The sequence below is a fragment of the Triturus cristatus genome, chromosome 2_2 (genome assembly GCF_964204655.1).
Source record: "Triturus cristatus chromosome 2_2, aTriCri1.1, whole genome shotgun sequence".
NCBI lineage: Eukaryota > Metazoa > Chordata > Amphibia > Caudata > Salamandridae > Triturus > Triturus cristatus.
This window is the reverse complement of record NC_140582.1, coordinates 711,718,101-711,732,310: the sequence shown is the minus strand read 5'-3', so window position 1 is coordinate 711,732,310 and position 14,210 is coordinate 711,718,101. Positions and strand designations below refer to the sequence as shown.

At 41.8% G+C, this 14,210-nt stretch overlaps 1 protein-coding gene across 6 annotated transcripts in view; it reads left to right on the top strand.

The window, feature by feature from the left end:
* The window catches only part of ACSL1 (acyl-CoA synthetase long chain family member 1), a 479,125-nt gene that overhangs the window by 395,556 nt on the left and 69,359 nt on the right, over positions 1-14,210 (top strand). For all 6 annotated transcript variants that reach the window (XM_085641919.1, XM_085641924.1, XM_085641925.1 and 3 more), the window contains exons 16-17: positions 618-706; positions 3,242-3,358. In XM_085641919.1, coding sequence (XP_085498045.1) covers positions 618-706; positions 3,242-3,358 — 206 coding nt within the window. The remainder of the gene's footprint in view (positions 1-617; positions 707-3,241; positions 3,359-14,210) is intronic.

The window sequence follows — 14,210 nt, the reverse complement described above, 5'->3', positions numbered from 1 at the left end:
ACACCCAATATCCAGCAGTCTAAGCAGAGTTGCAATGTATTTGGGATAGGACTAATGATTTGTGTACTGAATACAATTTTTACTGAGGACAAAACTGTTTGTGGATGTTCCTGTAATGATGGTCATGGTTTGTGATCTACCTGTAATGGGTGGGGAAAATTAAATTCCATGGAAAATAGTAAGAACATTGTAAAGCATCATCCAAATATTGACTGAGATTTATGAAATGGTTCTGTATCTAGATGCATGGCACTCCTAAAACGAAATGTATGAAATGTCAATGCTGAATTGTAGTTTAAAAAGTCTTGTTTTATTAATTTGTTAAAATATTTAAGACTTTCTCCACAAAATATATTTTCATAATCCACGTTTAATGCAGAGATGCAGATTGAGTGTAATCAAAGCATAAAAGTATACCTTTGCCCTTAAGCGTGTGCATCAGTTACATATTTCATATTTCTCATTTCTCTTGTGCAGTATTGTGATCTTGGTAATAAATGCTATTAAAACATTCCTTTCCTAGTTTGTTACTGAAAACACATTTTTGCATAGTATTTATTCACTGCTTATGTTTTTTAATTGGCTTCTCAGGACTGAAATCTGTATTATTTTCATAGGTCATGTTGGAGTACCGATGCCTTGTAATCATATTAAGCTTGTTGATGTGGATGAAATGAACTATTTTGCTGCTAAAGGAGAGGGTGAGGTGAGTTAAGGCTGATAACGTTGCTAATAGCCTTATATTTTGAACTTTGTTACTAAATTAAAAGATTGGCAGCATTCCTCTTGAATTCAGAATATTTTGAGGTGCAAGTCAGTGAAGTGATTACCACTGGGCTAGTAACAGCTAGCTTTGATCAAAACGTGCAATCCCAACAGCTTCTCAAGAACTCTGGTACACGTTGGTGGTCTGCTGGACAATTAAGGGTGGAGGGGTAATGCATCCTTATTTGATTCCATAGTCTGCAGGGTTAAAGCATGCTAAAAAAAAAAACCATCATAACAATAATGGGACTATCAATTTGTTTTGTTTTCTTTATTGCAATTTTACTTTATTGAAAATTTCAATGGAAAAACATTGGCGTGTACAATCAGGAAGCAGTAGCAGGTCAGCAAGGCTGGAGGACCATACAAGGACGCAGCCATCAAAGGCTAAAACATAGTGTCAACAGAAGGGGTGGAAACAGTACAACCGGTGGGGAGCAAGGATGGATTGCGGCGAATGGCACCGAAGTCAGTGGCATGAAGAGGGGTGGAGATGGGAGGAAGGAGGGACAAAAAAAAGGGGGTGGGGGATGCAGAAACATGTGAATATGGGAATGGAAGAACGCAAGGACTGCAGTGACCCAGGACCTGCTGGACATCAGGCCAAAAGGGAGAACAACGGATCTGCGAGGCTAACCCAGGGCAACCAGGACCACTCTGTATCTGTTCTCTCGTAGGAAGGGTGCCCATATGAGAAGGAACAGGTCCGCTTTTTCCATAAGGTTGTAGATCTCCTCTTAAGAGGTGGTTTCAAACATTGCAGCAAGCTGCTAGTCTGTCAGCAGCTGGTTGCAGATTTTGGTTGCCGTGAGGGCAGTTATGAGCAGTCGATGGGCGTAGTTGGGCAGTTGGAGGAGGCCCGCCATGTCGTGAACTATGATCAAGCGATCCAGCATAGGGGCATTTGCTGCTATGGATTCCCTCAATGTAGACCCCACTTCACTCCAGGAGGGGCCGATGGCTAGACATTCAGAGAGTAAGTGGACGATTTTGCAGGGAGCATGGGTGCAGCACCAACAGGTAGAATGGGTCAATAGACATGCAGAACAGAGCCTTGCCAGTGACCAATTCCATTCCTGTGGTATCCTAAAAAGGTTGAATTTAATCAGGGCCTCCTTTGCACCCCTCTCCCATGCAAGACTCTCCAGGAGATCCATCCATCAACTCGCCCCCCCCCCCTCCCACCCCCTCTATTCAACCTGCAGGCTAGCTTGCCAGACTGCCTTCAGTCGTGCCACCTGATGTGATTACAAATGGCAGATCAGGAGGTTGTACATCCTGGACATTATGCCCTTGAACTACCCCCCATGTGTTGAGGTAGGAGAGTACCAGGGGCGAGTGTAACAGTCCAGAGGACACCCTATATAAGAGGGTGGGATGGGGTGTGGATTCCTGCCCCATTGGCCCCAGTTAAGTGTGCCCCCATGCGGCTTACAGTGTTGCCCTAGATAGGTGCTTTATCATGGAGATGGGCATTACAGAGAGGAGCTTGTGAACCCATGCCCAGGAACAAAACATGGATTGCAACCATAGAATTCATCCGACCCATCTCATGGTAGCTGATGTATAGAGGGACTGCCAGCCCCCAGGGCTGTCCAACTTATCAATTTGTTTTAATGTTCCCAGTGGAAGCTTCCATATTTCAATGTAAAATTTAAAACCTAGGGATGAAGTCATAAGAGCCATTGTAAATCTGTACTAACGGCAGGGGCGACTCCTCCGCTAAGGCAGTGGAGCGTCACCCCACTGCTCTTTGAGCAGGAAAAATAAAATATTGTAGTTTTATTTTTTTGCAGGTTCGGGGCTGGATTAAGGTGGCGCGGGGCAGGAGGCACAGGGGGAGCAGTAGTTTGCACGCTCCAAGTGCACATGACTGCTTCGCCGGCTGTCTTTGCCCGGCTAAACAGTCATGCTCACTTTGCATGTTCCCCACCAGGCTGCATTACACAGACTGGTGGGGAGCATGCCTAGTTCCCCAGTCTCCATCTCTGGTCCGATCCACGGTGCTCAGACCAATCATAGCGCTGCATTGCAGCATTGTGATTGGCTTAGGGGAGCCAATCACAATGCTGTATTGCATCGTCGTGATTGGCTATAGGTAACCTAGGTGCTTCCTGGTTCTGGGACTTGCCAGAGATGTGGCGGTTGAAGAGGTAAGTGGTATTTTTTTTATTTTGTCTCTACCCACCCCCCACCATTCTCCTCACCCCTGCCTCGCCACCCTCATTAGCTGCTAGCTGCTACTGTTGATGGCACACAACCTAGAAGGGTAGGCTCATTTGAATGTTGTGAAAGTAATGTGTAAACCATGAAAAAAATGTGGGAATTATTTAATTGGCTAAAAGCTGTGTAACAGTTAAGCAAGTGGTGATAGTAAAAAACTTATTCTGTATATAGTGTTACAGGGTTTGTAGCTGTTAAGCAAGAGGTGTCTGGTATAATAATTTTTGATTAGGAATATGCATTCATCTTTCAGGTTTGTGTGAAAGGTCCTAATGTGTTTCAAGGCTACCTAAAGGACCCAGAGAAGACTGCAGAAGCTCTGGATAAGGATGGCTGGCTGCACACTGGAGATATTGGAAAATGGTTGCCCGTAAGTAATGTACAATCATGTATCTTCTATGAGGGTTTATCTTCCTTTAGCGGCCAGTGGCAAAACACTAAAGATGCTTTTAAGTAGTCTCTCATGTAAGACCAGGAACATATAGCTATCAAGAAGGGAGTACCCCTGCTCATATAGGTGTGTCTTACTCTCTCTTGAGGAGCCCACAATGTCCATCTCTTTTCGTTCTTCTTGCACCTACATTTTCTTTTCTGGATAAGGGACAGTTACCTGCCACTTAAATAGCTCCAAAGGTGGTTTAGACTTCTATCTTAGACCATGTTGCGTGAAGCCCATATTCACCATAGGCTTCACTTGAGAACTCCTGAACAAGGAAAGGAGACCAAACTGGACCTTGTTGGCTGTCAGTTAGGTGGCCCACCTGACATCACCAAAATAATAAACTTGGTCGGAATTTGACCTAGGAGCACATCATTCGCAGTGAGGATTGTGCCCAGTGGCAATCATCTTGGAGTAGTGCACAGAAACATTGTACAGGTTCTTAGGCTGTTCTTCTAGTTATTCATTTGGGGGGAACCTGTTACTATGAATATTTTCTTGAAGTAATATTTTCTTGTTCAATATATAAAACGCAATAAAACTTAAAATGTTTTCTTAAATCTTAGCAACTCTACATGTCGACAGTGGCTTGAACCACGAATGGCAAGCCAGAGTCTCCCTCTGACATCTGTGGAAGACTGCGACTGTAGTTCTTTCACCTAGGAAAGCCATAGTCCACCATTTGCTTAATCGAAAATCCAACCTACGTTCACCAGAGCATTTCTTAGGGGGTCACCTTTCATAACTGCTACCCTGATTTTGCTGTTCTGTATTTCAGCCTATTGCAGCAACCCAATCTGCACTCTTATTTTCTTTATTTATATATTTTTTTCTTGTCTTCCATCAATAAAGCAAACAAAACTCTATATTTGTAGACGGGAAGCAGCAGCCTCCTACATCTCACAAGTAAAGGAGAAGGAAAGCCCCAGGGATGTTTTTCCTCAGGCGAGCTCATACTCCTCATTAGCAATCTCGTTTGAAAGGCGTCAATAACAAGAGTCCACGCAAAGATCGCCAAAATTTCAAAGTTATTTCATTTCCACACCTCCAGTCGTTTACCTCACAATTTTGCAGAGTGTTGTGCCAATATTCCATATGTCACAAAATGTTTTTGTTTTCTTAGTTAGGTGGCCACTGTGATCTGTTATTTACCCTCTAAACTGATATTAACCATTCCACACAAGCTCTTGCTCTACTGACTGTTATAGTTACTGCTCTTTTTTTAAATTAAATACTTTACTGACTATTGCTGGTCAGTTGGAACGTTGTGTTGTGCTCTGTCGTTCGGATTTCTACACTATCTTTAGCCTAACCTTTTTGAAGTACTTGGGATGGCCACTTTTAAAAAGGAAATGGTCCCCCTTCATGGGCAAGTTTCTCGTCCTGACCTTAAAAAGCAGAGTGAAGAGAATATTGTCCAAAAGACGAGATCTAATGTTTTTCAGTTGGAATGCCCAACAGTACCGATCAGTCTGGGCTTGCAGTGCCCTGTGGTCTTTATTTCTACGTAGTTTCCTCCACGCTATTGTCACCCCTTTTGCGGATCATATAAAGCTGTTCAGCTCCCCCTGCAGTTTCTTAAAGCCCTCCAGCTTAAATTCTAGAAGTATTGCATGGAATATAAATGTGAATTTCGGGAGTATGGACATTTTTTGAGTTGGATCTTCCTAGGAAGGAGAGTGGTAGGCCTCCCCAGACTTTATTGAAATTTACTTGGGATGGTTTATCTAGATCTTGCATCACTTGGATTCCTAAGCATCTCATTTCCTGTTCTACCAATGGACTAGTCAAGTCAAAAATAAGTTTATTATGACCATTCGGTCTTTAAACTACATATTCCATTTTATCACACGTTAAAAACACAAGATAATATAACAATATATATATTTTTTTTAATCCATTTCATTTAAACAAACTTTTTCTAGTTTCACAATAAAAGAGGGCATACAATATAAAGTTTCTAGTACATAAATAGTTAAAACCATTATATTACCAACAATATTCACCTATGCCCACCTCATTCCGTTCCATTGTTATATAGGAATCTTTTTCCTTCTTGTAAAAATGTTGCCAAGGCGATTGCTCCATAACTGTAAGTAGCTCAATTGCTTGTGTTCTTGTACTTATTCCGTACTTCAGAAACAGGGGCCTTAAAATCATCCACCTTATTATCATCAGTTTTGTGCAATCAAATACAAAATGAACACTCGTACATTTTAGATCAAGCCCACATATGCATTTGCCATTATCATCCATCAACATATTTTTCACTCTCTCAGCACGGGCAGGATTAATTCCTATTCTTATTTTCAATAATTCTAATCGCAGACTGTAATTTGGTAAAATATCTAGGTATGGGTATGAATTATCATTATTCCAGACATGTAACATAAAGTGTACTGTCTTTTTTTGTTTCACATACTCCAAATCAATTTCTCTAGACTTTTAATTTCACAGATTTTTTTATTGCACTCTTCCCTTCAATATACAGTGTTTCTGGACCAATTTTTACTTTTAAATTTCCACAAATTAAACCCAATATTCTTCTAGTATCTTTTGCCCACTTCAGTTCGCTCCGCTGGATCTCCCTTCTACACCAACTAGCTACTTTCTCCTCCTCATCTTCTTCCATCCTTTTCCAGAATCTGCACGTATTTACCTGTACTTGCTGGTCCCAAGCTGGCCAGTTTAATTCTAGCCTAATACCTTGTACCATTGAAGAGCTAGGTAGGGAAAGGAGAGATTTTAAACATTTCCCTTCTTCCTTTCCCCAGGTACATTTGCCACCCAGGCACAAAATTTCCGCTCCATACTGCATTTGCGGAGGAATCATAGCCTTAAATGTTTTCAGCATCGGTCTGTGCGATTTATCCCCATAAATGTTGTTACATTTTTTCAATCCACAGATTCCAGCATGCTCCTTTATTTTTTGTGCCTGAAGATGCATTTTCCAACTTAGCCTTCGATCGAACCATACACCTAGATATTTATATTCACTTACTGATTCCAATTTAGTGTTGTTTAAAAACCAGTTATATTTCTGTTTTTCTTACCAAAACATAATATTTTTGTCTTGTCCATGTTTACTATTAGGTGTTTGGATCTACAGTAGATCTCGAAGGCATTTAGTTTCCTTTGTAACCCTACTGCTGTTTGATCTAAAATGACTAAATCGTCTGCATATAGAAGACATGATAAATGCTTTCCATCTATCTTGGGACTCGCTCCACGTTCAGTTCTAGTATTTTTGGTAAGTCAGCAAGAAAGATGGACAACAATAACGGAGCCAACACGCACCCCTGTCTTAGGCCATTATTGGTTCTTATCTCTTTAGTCAGGCCTCCTTCTGTATCTTTGATGACTTGTGCCCAATTTTCACTATGTAAGCTTTGGATTACTTCCAAGATGTCAGCAGGGATGTTGAATCTTTTTAACATTTCCCATAAACATTCTCTGTCTACCAGATCAAAGGCTGCTCGGAAGTCTACAAAACAGCAGTAAAGACTGCCCTGCTGTTCGAGTGTCTTCGTTGCCACGGCCCACAAGGCAAAACAATGGTCCAAGGTTGAGTGTCCTTCTTTGAACCCTCCTTGCTCCACCGGTACAATGGCATTTGTATGCACCCATTCCTTCAATTTTTTCAAAACTATCTTAGAAAAAACTTTCGCACCAATGTCCAATAGATTTATCAATCTATAATTCTTAGGCTCCTTTCTATCCCCTTTCTTGTGTATCGGTCTGATTACAGCACCCCTCCAAGATTTGGGTATTATACCTGTGGACAATACTGCTTCGAACATTTTTGAGAAAAAGTTGGCACACCATTCCGTCTCTGTTTTTATTATTACTGCCGGTAGGTTGTCGGGCCCTGCCGCGCAGGTTAGATTTAAATTCTTAATGATGTTTTTTACTTTTTCTACCGAGCACGAAGGGATGAGATTCATTACTACTTGTTGCCTCAGTTTATTTTTCCCACCAATTTCTTCCCCATTATTTCGCCTATACAATTCATTTAAGTATTCCTCCCAGGATGCTTCATCTACTTCACAGTTCAATGGTCCTTGGGGGTGGCCTGATGCTTCTTGGATTAGCCTCCAGAACCCTTTAGTATTTTTGGTTTCTAACAGGGAGATCCAGCATTTTTCTTTAAAATTTCTTTTTTTATTTCTCACTAACATTTTAAATTCCTTCCTTAGTTTTAGTAAAGTATTGTAGGCTTCCAGCTCGTATTTTTGTTTCACTTTTCTTTCCTCCCTTCTTAGTATTCTTTTCTTCTCTCTACACATCAGGTCGAACCAACCCATTTGCATAACCCCCCTCTCCTGTTGTCTTTCACCCCCTTTGTAGGTTTTCCTTATATTAACCGCTAGACATTGATCTGCCTGCTTTGTTTTCTCTTCAAACCAGTCAACCTTCTTACTCCATACAATATCTACAGGCAAGTTTTGTTGGACCCTGCCAATTTTGCAATATAATCCTCCGACATCTTTGTGGTTAATCTTTTCGGGTAATCCATTTGTTGTGGTAAGACCTTTTTGCAGATTCGTGGGGGATCTTAGTATTTCACAATACAATGGATAGGGATCACTTTCTTCCCTTTTTGATTATCTCAAACTTTTTAACAATAGCAAAATTCCAGAACTGTACATACATGTAATCTATAGGGCAACATTGGTTCCCTCTTCTAAATGTTTGTCCTGCTGGACTATCAGATTCCAATCTCCCATTTAGACTAACAAGCCCATATGACCCTAGGAATCTTCCTAACTCTTCCTCCTGTTTATTAATTTTACTATTAGGGAAATTAGCTGGCGCTATATCGTATGCATCCAGAATTTCATTCATCAAGGTATCTACCTTCGCCGGTCCTAGCTTATGGTTAAAATCTCCCATAATTACTAAATTACATTTCCCAAATTGTTCATTTAGATATTTCAGATCCGCATTTCTTTCACATATTCACCGGGGGAGCCCCATTGCATATATACATTCACCACTACCATATTTTCACTCAGCCTCCCATGCTCTTGTAGACCTATCTCATTTGCTAGTATCCATTTACAGGAGGCCTTAATAAGGTCTGCCTTAACTATTGCCGCAGTAGAGATTAGGGTCATTATTCCGCCTGAGGGGCGGCCTAATCTAGCTTTTGTTGCCTTTTTGGAGAACTGTTTATAGCCATCAGCTATCTGAGTATCGTCGCATAGCCAAGTCTCTTGCAGACAAATAATGTCTGCCTTCTGTGCAATATTCTTTACATACTCCACCTTTTTCCAATCTTTTAATCCATTAATATTCTAAGAAATTATTCTTAGGCTATGCGACGTCCCATTTTCCTAGTCTATTTCGCTCAAATTGCCCGGCTCATTTACTGTCCACCATGCCTCATTTAATTCTCTATCCTCCATGCTCCAGTCACTCCTATTGTTTCTAAATTCATAATTTGCAACACTAATTTCCAATCCCTCTCTGCCTCCAAAGGCACCTGTTATTATTCTTGCTTGTCTTTTCCCCAACCCTGCATGGAGGTTCAAGAAGGTGCTTGCGGGATAGCCTACCTTTTCTATTTCTACCTCTTGGATCAATCGTATTCCTTCTTTTAGCATCTCGTCTTCTGCTTTTATTATTGCGGATCTAATCATTTCTGAATATACCTCTACTTTTGTGACATCTTTCCCTATACTATTTATTAGGAATCCAACTTGTCTTAAATCTTTTGACTCAATTTTATATAGACTTGGGCATTTTGCAAATGAGGAGAGTAGTTGTGAGCGATTTAAGGGCGAGATTTTCATTTGTTTTTTCCTGCCCTTGGGTGCATCCTGGGGTTCCAAATATACCGACTTTCCTCCACTCGCTTCTCCAACTCCCCCAGTCTCTTATTTTTCCTCCCTTCTCTTCTTTTTCGCTTTTTTGGGCGATTTCATTTGCTCCCTCTTTCACTAAGCTTCTTGGGTTACATTTCGTTTTACATTTTCCCCAGGCCATATCCTTTTTCTCTCTTTCCTCCTCCCAACAGTTTTTTTGCAGGACCCTTCTTTCTCTTGTTTCGCTCATAGTTGTTCCGGGCCTGCTTCTTTGGGGGTTCACTTTCATCTGCTCCATATTCTCATCCTTACTGGCCTTTGGTGTCGCCCTTCTTTTAGATTTTATTTTCTGCTTTAGTGGTGTTGCCTCATTCCTTCTTACTTCCCCACACTCTACATTTTCATTTATCACCCGTTTCCCCTTACTCTTTCCCTTTCCTTTATACCTGTTAACTTTCCCTAGAGGGAATCTTTGCTTTTGCCATCTAGGGTCATTTCGTCTCCTTATCAGCATAGGTTGTTTCGATATATACACATCTTCAACTTCAACCTCAGCCCTGGATTCCCCTCTATCTCCTTCATTTGAATTATCAGTTACAATATCATACACCGGCTGTACCACTGACTGCCTTAAAGCCCTTATCCCCTGTAGCTCGCTGACAGCAAGTCTTAAGCTCATTTCTTGTGCTTATAGTATATTATTATTTGCAAGTGTGACTTCCAACAGGCCCTGTAAAGTCTTTTGTAACATTAGGATAACATCCAACATTGAGGCAGATGCATATAAGTCTAGAGTCTCTATACTGTTTCGCAATATCTCATCCGTGGACTTATAGCCACCCTGTGACAGTTGCCCACGATTTTTTTCTATGTCTGCTCTCTCCTCTCGGTTACTGTTATCACTCTGTTCGTTACCCCCTTCTGCGGGTTCCTCATGTACTCTTTCACCGAAGTCACAGTCAGAGCATTCTTGGTGAGGACGAAAGTCTTGGTTCTAAATTGATATTTATATTGCTTAGTTCACAGTGGTCAGAAAGTGAAAGTTCCATATCCTCAATGTTTTTCTCAGAAGATCCCTGCATTTGACTTGTATCAATCTCAATCTCTACATCTTGATTTTGTATAGCAACATGCTTCTTCATAAAGTGTCTACTCACAAAGTCTTTTATGGATCTAGTCCCGGAATTACTTCCCTTCGAGTTCGAACACAATATGGATGGTGTCCTTAGTGTTTTTTCATCATTACATTTCTCACTGTTTCTTTAATTTGACCTCTTTCTGCATTCTCTCCATCTTCTGGGGTCCCCATTTGGGCATTCTTCTGAACTGAGGGAGGAAGGGTTTTTTTCATTTTATTATTCTTTGCCTTTTTGAGGACCATTTTCTCGGCGTCCAATGTTGAATCTCTAAAATCACTTTTTTTTTTTTTTTCCACAGTCCCCTATCTGGGCTGGGCTGGAATGGGTCTCCTTAGGCTAAAGATCCAGGAGCTCTTAGTCAGGCGATTTTCCTTTAGCTGCTTTTATCCCTTCCTTTTTTCCCTTTCTCTTTTTCTTCCCTTCGCCTCCGCCTGCCTAAGTGAAAGAATGAGCTTTCTTTTCCAGTCTGTAACCTTCACCCTATCTCTTCCCCCCTCCCCCCACACACTCTGCACGCTCCTTACCGGCACTGCTGAGGAGCAGAGAGGAGAGTAGAGCTGCAGACCGGCAATCCCACAGCTCAAAGGGGCTATGGCGGGTCAACAAGAACCACTGGCGGACCGTGATAACACTGGTCCGCAGGAAAAGTAAATCACAACTGGCCGACGGCAAACCTGCTGTTTGGCGTTTTCCGGTATGCTCGGTATTTTTTCAGCTGTCTCTCCCACTGCTGCGGCTCTCTCTCTCTCCGTGGCACTCCAAAAACCAGGAAACTGTTCCCAGGAGGTGGCGGGGGCGCGTGGGGTAGTTGCCTCCCGGCACCTCTTGTCGCTGGAATCCGTAGTGGACAGCTGACCTTCAGAGTCTCCGCGTGCACCAATGCTCTGCTACTCCGGGTCTGCTCCGCCACTTCCGGGTCTGCTCCGCCTTCTCTTACTGCTCAATTGTAGCCAACGGCGCACTGCTTGTTCAGATTACGGCGAGAGCGGCCGACTTTGAAACTGGGAACCAGGTTCGAGTCTGGCAGGAGGCTCTGGGCAAATGACTTAATCTTGCCGTGTCTGTGTCTGTCTGCAAACCAATATACCAGAAAGAGCGTGGGCCAGGAAGAGTACCCGCGTGCGGTATGAGCAGGGGGGAAATATTATCTGACTGGAAATGTACCCGCTCTGGTATGTTTCTGCGGCTCGGTATGAGTCAATGTGGCATCACGCCCTTTTATGTGTGTCTGCGGGCAAGACGCAATGTACTATTGTGGAGAGTGTTCCACTCCATGATTTATTTTTTGCTGGTTGATCGACTGACCCAAAGTCTTCCAAAGTGCCCAGGATCGCAAATCACTTGTATACACCATTAAATCGTCGGCATGTAGGCCAACTTTTTTCTCCCAACCATTGCACTCAAAAGGGAGGCTGTTTTGGATCCCTGATTATGTCTGCCAGTGGCTCGATGTACAGATTAAAAAGCAAAAGTGATGGCGGACAGTCCTGGCGTGTCCCTCTTCTAATATTTATCTGCTTAGTGAGATTCCCGTTGGTCTGGATTTTAGCAGTTGGATTTTTATATATTAGAACATCAGTATGCAGTGTTTTGGAAGAAGTATGAAAAGGCTTGTTCCATCTCAGTCCTCTTTACATAATTTACCAGTTTCTGGGTCTTGAATGGCCTTAATCTTTTTAGTATATTCTTCTTTCGTTTTACAGGCCAGTAAGTTAACACACCCGTCCCTGTACTCATAATGGGACAATTTACTAGGCTCCCATTTCTTTTTAATTCTTGCCTCTAACAAATTAGCTAGGTTGAGCTTAGCACTCTATTCTTTCATTTATCAGTCTTAACTTGATAATGAGTGTAGTTTACCTCTCTCTCGAGCCTCCGTATTGTGGAGTCCAGAGTTCTCATATTATTCTTTGTCTCCTTAACCTGTGCTGCAGCAAACTGCTTAGCCTACCCTTTATAAAGGGCGTGTTTGTATCCCAGGCATCGTGCGGGGGCGAAGTTTTATTTAGCTGCAAGAGTTCACTTATTTGTTTTTTCAGTTTGTCAATTATCGGTTTCTAAAAACGAGAGCTCAATTCACATTCCATCTCCTGAGGGCTGGTATTTGATCTAGCCTAAGTTCTAGACTAACAGCTGAATAGTCGGCCATGTGTTCAGCTGGGTGCTCCACTTTCTTACTAGTTTTACATATTCTAGTGTCCATGCGAAAAATCGAATCTAGAGATGTCTGTATTTTTTATTATGGAAGGTAAAACTTTGTCCTTTGCTCCCCTTAGCCCTCAAAATATCAGCAAGATCTAAATTCTCCATTGTTTTACTAGGGCTCTCATTTTGGGTGAGTTTGCCTTATTCCTAGTAGTGGGTTTGTCTAGGATGGGATTTCTTAGTACATTAAAATCCCCTCCTAATATAGAATTGTCTGTTTGGCTCATAATACCTTGCAAAGGCATACCAGTTACAATATATTTTCACTTTTACTATAACCAGTCTCCCCCCTATATCCACAATGCATTCTCCCAGAGTGGCTCTGATGGACTTTTTAAAAAGGACTGCCACTCCATTCACACAGCATGACTGATTTGTACATGTGTAACGTTCTACCCATTGTCTTTTAAGTATATCCTCCCATTCCTCTTTTAATGTGCGAATCTTGTGTCTTATAACTTCACTCTCTGAAACTCTCCGGTATTCCAAAATGATTCTTCTACTTTTAACTCTGGCGCCATCAACATTCCATTTTTGGACCTTTAAAGTTCTATTCTTTGACATTCAGGAGTTGTTTTGGCAAAGAGGGAGTCTGTTATATCTGGCTGAGTGCCTGGTCTTCCAGCATACTAGGGGAGAGGAGTTGGCCTAACTGCTAGGGCGCCTCCTATCTGGGAAACAGGGTTCGAGTCTCTGCAAGAGCGCACAACATCTTGTGATTCTGGGCAAGTCACTTAATCTCCTCATGCCTAACAAAAAAATGAATCTGTCCTCATGTAAAGCAACTGGTGCTTGTGTAAAGCGCTCTGGTACCAGATACCTTTGGGTTAGGTTTGCGCTATATAAAACTCCCTAAAAAAATACTATGTTTGTCAATGAGGACTTTTTTTCTTTTCTCCCACACCCAATGATTAAAAAAATTAAGACAGACCTCCTGTTGTAACAGTACCCCTCCCACCACACCCTGGGGAACCCTCCATAAACCATTGGGTATTCTTCCAAAGACCTACCCATTTGAGCTCTCTTTAGTCTTCAGTGAGGTTAATTTTATTTCTGGTGTGCTTTAATTGGTTCCACTAGCATTCCCACTTCTTTAGGGTCCCTTATACTATGCTTTTATTGTTCCACATGATTTTCAGTGTGGCAGGGAAATGCATCTGAGCTGTGGCTTCTAGTGATCTAAGTTCCAAGCTATATTTTCCTAGCTCCCATTGTCTATCTTGCATAGTTCTGGAAATGTCCGACCTGATTCTTAGAGTTCACTCTTCCTTCATAGTTTCCTTCCTTGAGGGCTTTTGTCAGTATTTTCTCTTTGAGAGAATATGTTTTGAAGTTAATCAAAAGTTTCCTTGGAGTCTTCCTTGCCGTCCCTTTTGAAAAAGTATCTCGGTGAATCTCTTATTGATTCGTTTTGACCTCCCTATTGAGCTATTCTAGTGAGGTTTCCCTTACGTTCATTCATTAAGGAGTTCATTTTGGATTCTAGGCCCTCGCAAGCACCCTGGATTTTTACTTGATTCTTTGCTGAGCTTGCAAAATTATCTCGGACTTCGCCAATCTCGGAAAAAAAACAATGCAAGTATTTGTTTCATTGGCCAATTCCCTGCTGGCATGAAAATAGGCTCTAGATTT